The sequence below is a fragment of the Durio zibethinus genome, chromosome 16 (genome assembly GCF_047325235.1).
Source record: "Durio zibethinus cultivar Kanyao isolate XHJ-2024 chromosome 16, ASM4732523v1, whole genome shotgun sequence".
Lineage (NCBI taxonomy): Eukaryota > Viridiplantae > Streptophyta > Magnoliopsida > Malvales > Malvaceae > Durio > Durio zibethinus.
Genome location: NC_143177.1, coordinates 4,237,260 through 4,246,665, shown reverse-complemented (window position 1 = coordinate 4,246,665; position 9,406 = coordinate 4,237,260). Strand labels below are relative to the sequence as shown.

Below are 9,406 nucleotides of genomic sequence, written 5' to 3'. Positions count from 1 at the left end.
TAGAAAAAAAAATAGTATTTCCTTGATCAAGTGGGAATAAATTATAATTAATGTGGAAAATGCAAATTATTAAAATATTACCACTTTCCCTTTTCTAAATTCAATTCAAAAACATTTTTGCAATAAAATAATGTCTTAAATTTCCAGTTTTTCAGTATATCCTTAAATAATAGTATATACAGGGCACCAAATAAGATAGGCTTAATGTACAAAAAAATAGGCTTATATATAAAAAGAATAATGAACTAAAATTAAATTATAATTCAAATTTTTATATTTTTTTACAATCAATTAAATTTTTAAATATTTATTTTTATTTAATAAAATTTTCAAATATTTATCTTTAACTAATTAATCTTTTCACCTAAAAAAATTGGTGAAATTTATTAATCATTTAATAAAAAATTCAATTAGATGAATATAGATTTTTATAATAGAATGATAAGATTTTAATAATTATATAATTTTAATTTAAAGATTTATTTATGTTTAACCCAATAAAATAATGTCTCAAAATAACCATATAATTCAAATCTAGACAATGACCTTCTTGGTTTTTCCATCGAAATATACAAATAATTGGATAAAAAGGCCTCCGGACATTAGCTATCCATCCAGCTAGAATAACAATGGCTTCTTCCTTACGAAATTTATTCTTCTTTTTCCTCTACATTATTCCCATCTCCCAAATAATTGGATAAAAAGGCCACTAGGCATTAGCTATCCATCCAGCAAGCATAACAATGGCTTCTTCTTTCCGAAATTTATTCTTCTTTTTCCTCTCCATTATTCCCATCTCCCATCAACTCCAACACCCTCTTGACTCTTTAACTCCAAACGAGTTCATCCAAGTTCAAGCCATTGTTAACCACTCATACCCGGCCTCCTACCATAACTTAACCTTTCAATACATCGGCTTAGAAGAACCAAATAAACAGGTTGTCATTTCATGGCTAGACAACCATTCCACCAAAGTACCCCCACCTCGCCAAGCCCTGGTTATTGCACGCATAAACCATAAGACTCATGAAATCATCGTTGATTTCTCGCGTAACAGAATCATTTCTGATCGAATTTATGATGGTTATGGGTACCCTTTACTCACTTTTGAAGAACAAGAAGCTGCAAACCAGTTGCCGTTTAAGTATGAACCGTTTTTGGCTTCCATAAGTAAGCGAGAGCTCAAGATCGAGGAGGTATTGTGCGGAAGTTTCACCATAGGATGGTACGGAGAGAAGAAAAAAAAAGGAAGGATAGTTAAGATTATGTGTTATTATTTGGATGGGACAGTGAATATGTACATGAGGCCAATAGAGGCAATCACTGTGACAGTTGATCTTGAAGAAATGAAGATCATACATTTTCAGGACAGATTAAAAATCCCCGTGCCAAAGGCTGCTGGGACGGATTACAGAGAATCTGAACAAAGGGCACCTTTCGGACCACAGTTGAAAGGAATCATGGTTGTGCAGCCGGACGGGCCTAGTTTCACCATTGATGGAAACAGAGTTAGGTAAGTACAAAAATGATGCATGGGCCACTATGGCTATTTATTTCTTTTCCTGCCAGCAGTTGTTGGATTAGCCAATTAGAAATGCTATCCGACCTCATTGTTATAGACACACAGGCTATTGTTTTCTTTGAGTTTTACTTGGTAAATTTGAACACGTTTCCTTGGTTTGATTTCATTTGACATTATTGTCCATTTGTGATGGAAATCAGGTGGGCAAATTGGGATTTTCATCTAAGTTTCGATGCTCGAGTTGGGCCAATCATATCTTTAGCATCATTGTATGACACTGAGAAGCAAAAATTTCGTAGGGTGATGTATAGGGGATTTGTATCAGAGCTCTTTGTTCCATACATGGATTTAACTGAAGAATGGTCCTATAGAACATTTTTTGATGCCGGCGAATATGGCTATGGTCTATGTGCAGTGCCACTTGAACCACATAAAGATTGCCCAGCCAATGCAGTTTTCATGGGTGCGTTTGTTGCTGGCCAGGATGGAATGCCTATCGAGATGCCAAACGTTTTCTGCATCTTTGAACGAAACGCTGGAGACATAATGTGGCGACACACTGAAACTATGATTCCAAAAGTATTGGTATGTAAAATTTTCACCAAGTTCTTGTTAGTTTTTAATGTAACTTTCACTACAACAAAAACAACGGCAAAAATCCGTACAAAACATCACTTTATGGTTGTTAAAATGTTATTACAATAACTTTTATCTTTGCGAGGTCTTGGCTATTGGCTCTAAATGCAAAAAATTTTATTATTGTTTCAAAAAAGTATATTGCAACGATATAAATTGTGCTTTGCAACAACCAAATGTCATTGTCTAAAATTTTTGGTGAAGATTTGGAAGTCTTATTAATGCAATGGTATTTTAACGGTTTTTGCAGATTACAGAGGTTAGGCCAGAAGTAAGCCTGGTTGTCAGGATGATATCAACTGTGGGCAATTATGACTACATAAATGACTGGGAATTCAAGCAGATTGGGTCCATCAAAGTTACTGTAAAGTCACATTAATTAGTTACCATACAAATCCCATTGAGGATTTCTAGGTGCATTTCCATTGATTTTCTCTTAAATGGTTATTCCTAACAGGTTGGACTAACTGGATTATTAGAAGTAAGGGGATCAAAATACACCCACAAAGAACAAATAAACGAGGAAGTCTATGGCACATTATTGGCAGAAAATACATTAGGTGCTCACCATGATCATTTCCTCACCTACTACCTTGATCTTGATGTGGATGGTGATTCCAACTCCTTTGTCAAGTCCAAATTACAAACAACCAGAGTAACTGACCAAAGCTCACCTAGAAAAAGTTATTGGAAGGTTGTTAGTGAGACAGCTAAAACTGAGTCAGATGCAAAAATCAAACTTGGCTTGGAAACTGGTGATCTCTTATTTGTGAATCCTAACAAGAAAACGAAAATGGGTAACCTTGTTGGCTACCGTCTGATCCCAGGATCAGTTACCGGACCCCTTTTAACAGACGATGATTATCCACAGATTCGAGGGGCCTTCACCAAGTACAATGCGTGGGTTACACTATATAACAAGTCTGAAAAATGGGCTGGGGGATTATACGCCGACCAAAGCAGAGGAGATGACACTTTAGCTACATGGAGCAGCAGGTACAGTGTTATTAAATATTATTTGTACTTTTTTTTGATTGATTGGCACTGTTATAATGTTCATCGTAGATCAATAACCGCATGGTCAATTAATAAAATATTGAACTTTACTAATAATTACACATCTTATTGATAAAGTATTTGATTTTTAATTTTAATGATTGAAATTCAAATATTGATATCTTTAAGTATTAATAATTGCATGATTTATATATAAAGTATTTAAATTTTAATTTCAATGATTAGAGTTCAAATTTTTGTTTCCTTTAAATATATAAAAAAATTGATTATTGATTTAATTTACAGGCATAGAAGAATAGAGAACAAGGACATTGTATTATGGTACACATTGGGTTTTCATCATGTGCCTTACCAAGAAGATTTTCCTTTGATGCCAACAATAAGCAGCGGGTTTGAGCTCCGACCGACCAACTTTTTTGAGTACAATCCGGTGCTTAAAGTGAAAGCTCCCAACAAAGTTGGGTGGCCTAATTGCTCCATATCAGTCAAAGCATGAAGAACAATAACGATCAGTAACAATGACTTTCTTTGCTCAAGTTTCACTCTTTTGTTTCCAGAAGATAATCTTGATTTTCTTCCATTATAGCAAAGCAAGAAAAAAGTTGTGGAATTGTGGAGTACACAATTAGTTTGAAACTGATTCAACTGAGGTTCATAATTCAATGCAATGCAAATATGGAGTGCAATGTTACTCACTGCAGACTGTTGAAACCATATAACCGACTGAAACGTGGTTCATAATTCAACTCAACTTATTCGGCCCAACAGAATAAATCGCTTTGGACCCAAAGAAATGGGGCTTTTCGTACCCACCATTACTTGAAGCATGTAAAATCACTCGGTTTTTGTCTTTGGGAGTGCTGATTTAGTGATTTTCATTGATGGATTCGAGACCTGGTATCAGAAACAACTTCACAGCTAGTTTCAGATACCTTATTTTGTTCAAAATTTTTTTTTTGACATTAATCTAGTTTTTAGTTTTCTTTCAAATATTAATTTTTGAAATTGTTCCATTAGGCTTTAACTAAAATTAGACTTTAAGCTCAGAATTGAATGCTCAAAAGTCTTTTTATTTTATTTTATTTTGTTTTTATTTTTTTAATTTTATTTTATGTTTATTTTCAGTTTTGTTATTTGGTAAAAGAAAAAAACAGAATTGAAAACATGGTAAACGAAAACAGGAGTCCAAATCTTGTGATTTTATTTAGATTTAAAATTTAAGGGTTGAATTTGTTTTGTAATACTTGAACATCAAGTATGAGCAAAAGGAAAAAATTTCAAGGGAATTTTTTTTATTGAATTTTGATAGATCCAAACCTTTAATATTCTCTTACTAAATTTGGGATTTTAATCTCCATATAAACACAACAACTCTCAAAGGCAATTCAAAAAGCAATCAAGAACAATCAAGTAACACAATTTGCAAGCAATCAAGCAATAAACAACAAAGAGCGAGATAGCAAATTACGATCAATCCACAATAAATTGAAAGCTAAAACAGTCAGCAAATAGAAAAGGAATATTCTTAGATTGAGCTCAGTTTGTTGGCTTTAATTCAATTGAGTTAGATTGAGCGATTTTTTTAAAAAAATTTTTGCATGATTTTTTTTATGATATTTTTGCATGATATCATAATGTTTAGTTTAGTTTGATGAGGCTTAGAATGATCAAGATTGATGATAGAATAAGTTTTCGAGAAAGAATTTTGGATTAGATTGTGCCAGATTGTTGAAATATTCATTACTTGGATATTGATACCCCATTTAAAGATTGAGATTGATTAATTTCCTTTTCCTTATCAAACTGATTACTTTTTTTTTTTGTTTACCAGATCTATTTCTTTCAATGAATATCCTTTCTTCATTTTACAATGCCTAATTCTTCCCATCTTGATTGAGAAAATGTATGATTGCATTGTGCTTATTGTGATATTGAAATAATGATGAATGAATAAATGAAAACTCATAAAAGATCTCCACATTGCTTTGAAAAGAAGTTTGAAAATAGTAAGAGTAACAGGGAATGATAAGGAAAGCCTTGAAAAATATTAATCCCAATGATTTAGAATGAATTCTTGGGATTTGGATTTAGAATGAGTTTTTTGGATGTGGATAATTAAACTAATAAGACCACAAAAAAGGTCATGAAATTGATTAATTGATATAGCCTACTAGCATATATTGAAAGTTATGAATGATGAGAAATTAAAAAAGATGAAAAGATATGAAAAGAGTTTTGAGAACATTTTTTGTTTACTATAAGTGAAGAGATGAATCAAGTACATCACATGCATTCCATTCATTGCATTACATTGTGTATTCACTGTATTGCATTCATTTTGCATGTTTGGAGAATAAAATGGAAGATTAGATTTCAAATTTTGAGATTGATATTGGAAATATTATTTTTTATTGCATTACATCCATTCATTGCATGTGCTTAGAAGATGGAATTGAAAAAACAGATTTTTGAAGTTGAAATGATTTTGAGAATTACTAAGAAGAGAATTTTGAATTTGTTTGAAGATGATTTTCAAATGTGAGATTGTGAGAAAGATTTTGAGATGAAAGAAATCTTTTCAAAAATAAGAATTTTAGTTGCAAATTTTTAAAGTTTCAATACCTTTGTTGGAATGAGCATTTTGGTTACGAATTTTTAAAATTTCAGTACCTTTATTGACATGGAGCATTTTGACTTTAAATCTTTTTTAAAGTTTCAAATCCTCTATTGAGGAAGAGTCTTTCAGATTTTTATATGATATCTTAATCCAAACAAAATTGATGTCTTTTTCATTTATACAATTCTTGTTTAATAGAAAATATGCAAAAAGGAGCAATAATAAATATGCTTATTTGTTAAGGAATTTTTTTGACATTAATTGGGCTTCAAGTTTATTTCGACAGTAAGTTTGGAATTTATTCAATTAGGTTTTAATTAAAATTAGACTTTAAGCCCATAATTGAATGCCAAAAGTGTTTTTACTTTCATTTCATTTTATTTTTACTTTTAATTTTTATTTATTTTATTTTTATTTTTATTTTTAAGTTTATTTTTTGTAAACACTCTATTTAATCTGGGGCCCAAATCAATTGGGCTCAGACTGAATTCAAGCCCAATTGTTGAATTTGGTTTATATATTATTATTATTATTATTATATGTATTTTAAGTCTTATCCTTTCTATTTTATCTTTTGTTGTTTATCTTTCTAGTTAATTTGATTTTTTAATTCTGTTTATCTTGTCTTTTAATTATTGGCTATCTGGTCATTTAAAAAAAAAGAAAAGAAAATTAAAAATTGAAATTTCATTGGTTAAGATCTTGATAATCTCGCGAATGGGAGATAAATTTGGAAGATAATGCATGAGTTTTGAAATTCAATCATATCCTAAACTCTTATCTCTGAAACATTTTTTACTCTATATAAAGCAAAAGCATGCAATGAATCAACACACACAGAAAATAAAGAAGAAACACAGAAGAAATAAAAAACAAATCCCCATTCTACTTGACTTAGCTCCAAGTTGCCGATTACCACCTTTTCCACCTCTTTAGCCTCTTACAATCACCACCACACATAACCCACAATCCAAATTGTGTCCATATATGATGACAATAAGAATCAAACATAGAAACATTTTTTTTATGTTGAGAAATAAATTTCTTTCAGGATTCGAGCTGTGTAATCTTTGAGATCTAGGGTGCATTAAATCGATGTTAGATAACTGAAGAGAAAGTGACACTCGGTTGATTAAATATAGGCATTAAGAAAGTGGGTGTTTTAGTCTTTTAGTTTTTTGTTTAGTATTAGAGATTCAAACCAACAATGAAGGATCAAGTTTTAATAGTTCAAGCATAAAAATGGTGGAAGCTATTTCTTTGAAGGGTTTTTGATTTCCTTCATATTGTAAGAGATTCAGTTAAATAAGGGAAAGGAAAAACAAAGTTAGGAAAAAAAAAAGAAAAAAATTTATTGTTGGGGAATTCAAGCTCTACAACAGTGTTGCTAGTAAAAAATAGAGAGGTAAAACGGTCGATTGCAACGTCTGGTGTATAGAGAAAGAAAGTAAAAGAGATAAGGGAAACTATTGAGGTTGTCGGCAATTAGAGTTTATTGGTCAATTGTTCTGGTCTTGTAAAAAGAGCTAGAGTGCCATGGCTAGGCCTTGGTGTGCCTTGGTCTTGTCATGGCTATCCCGATGCTGAGTAGCAGAGTAGCAAATAAGACTTTATGCATTGGATAATGATCTCTGATCAAGTGTGCAAGCAAGCACGAGCCTTGAACCAAGCCTTAGTACGAGCACCTTGAAATCTATTAGCTAGTCAAATGCTCTCGATTGAAGCTAGGTGCGGCACCCTTGAGTGGGTTGGTAGAGTAACAAGTGGAGTTTTAGCATCCTTGAGAGCAAGTGGACGATTGTTGGGCCTTAAATTGGTTGGAGAAAAAAATGTCCCCATTACAGTCGTTGTTACAGTTTCTGGTAGCATAACTGCGAAAAGCTCCTACACTCTTTATAGGGGGATGTTTGGTGTCAACTCTACACCACCCTTTTGGCTAGCAAGGCAAGCAGAGGTTTTACTAGTCTAAAGTGAGCTACTTCTAATCACGCATAATGTCTAGGTGGGCGAACATCATCGAGTCATGAGTACAACATGGTGTCTTCTCAGGACATAGTAATTCAAATGATGGTTGAGACTGACGATCCTCGTATCACACCATTACATCAAATCATAGGGTTAGATGGTAGTAATCATTATGCCCATCAGTTTCTCCTCATTGAGCTGGATCATGAGTAACCAAAGATCATATATGGCTACTTATGAAGGAAAGGCACAGATGAGCCTCAGGGATAATTAGGCTAGCAGGTAGGCATGCTACTAAATCCTTATGGCTTTTTGTTAGCATATGTCGGTGTGCTATAATTGGAGTAACACATTCAAGTAAATCAATGAGAAACATGCATGATGTTGGGTATCCATCATGCATGTAGACAGGCTAAAATGAGGCTTAAGGGCAAGTCCCCAAGATATAAGCTTCGTGGAAATGAGAGAAACTTAGTGTGGTTCCGAGCTTACTCTTAACTAGCATTGGTGTTATACTTCAAAGTTCCAGGCATAAGAGCATCGAAACATGCATACAAGCATGGTGCTGGGTTTTCACCATGCTAGAAGACAATTGTCTAGTGAGACTCAAGGCAACAACCCCCAATTCAAGTTCCTATTGGGTCTGTGGTTGGGACTTTGGTGCCAACTAGCACTAGATTGGGGCTCTAGGCTACCTAAAGGCTTGTAGGCTAAGATGCAATGACTTGGGTTCCTCCCACAATAAGTTTAGGAATGATACAGGAAACTCTATAGGATTAGAGCAAAGAAGTGCTCACGTGGATACAGCTTAAAGAGTCTATAATGGGTTATACGTGAGGAAATAGACTCATAAAAAGTTGACCTTGACTATGAGTAATCTTGGTGTCTCAGTCCCATAGTTTCAACATAAGGAATAGGTGGTTTGTAACACAGAGGCAGGTTTTGTTTAGAAAGAATAAAAGGGGAAGGAAAATTTCTTGAATTTATAACATAAAAAAAAAAAACTTTTAATTTGCTATGAATTTCGATTTTAGGCTTTACAAGCTTTAATCCAAGCCTAGCTTTGCATGATATTAAACTCATTAATAACACAAACTAGATTGAAGTCTTGGTTTCTGCTCCAAATCTTGGTATTTTTTCCTTCTCTCATTTTTTTTAAGTTTATTTTTCTTTTCTTATTTCTTTTATTTATTTGTCATACTTATTTGTAGGAAAGTATTCTAATTATTTAGATATTAGTAAAATGTATAAATGTGTTATGAATTCAAATAAGCTTTAAATAAAATAAGCTAATAATTTAAATATTATTAACTATATATTTTAAAAAGTAAATAAAGATCTCAACGATGAAATTTCAAGAATCAAGAATGATTGATTTTTAAAAAATTTTTAATAAAAAATTGTCTCTTAAATATTTTCAAAATGGTGAAAATTAATTCAATAATAATAATAATTTGTTTTTATTAATAATAAAAATTAACAACCTTAGAATTACAAAAAAAAAATTTAATGAAAATTATACAAATGATGAAATTCTAGAAATCAAGAATGGTTGAATTTCTAGAAACTTAAAATTTCCAAAATGGTGAAAATTTTAAATGAAAACTTCAATATTGATATTTGTTTTCAAATAATGTTAAAATTTTAAA

The 9,406-nt window shown here is 32.1% G+C and overlaps 1 protein-coding gene across 1 annotated transcript; it reads left to right on the top strand.

The window, feature by feature from the left end:
• The first annotated feature begins 619 nt into the window (after positions 1-619).
• On the top strand, positions 620-3,869 carry LOC111298504 (homospermidine oxidase-like). The gene is made up of 5 exons (XM_089745204.1): positions 620-1,513; positions 1,723-2,107; positions 2,409-2,522; positions 2,616-3,154; positions 3,461-3,869. Exons 1-5 carry the CDS (start codon positions 744-746, stop codon positions 3,669-3,671), a joined length of 2,019 nt encoding a protein of 672 aa, XP_089601330.1. The 5' UTR covers positions 620-743; the 3' UTR covers positions 3,672-3,869.
• Positions 3,870-9,406: the final 5,537 nt, after the last annotated feature.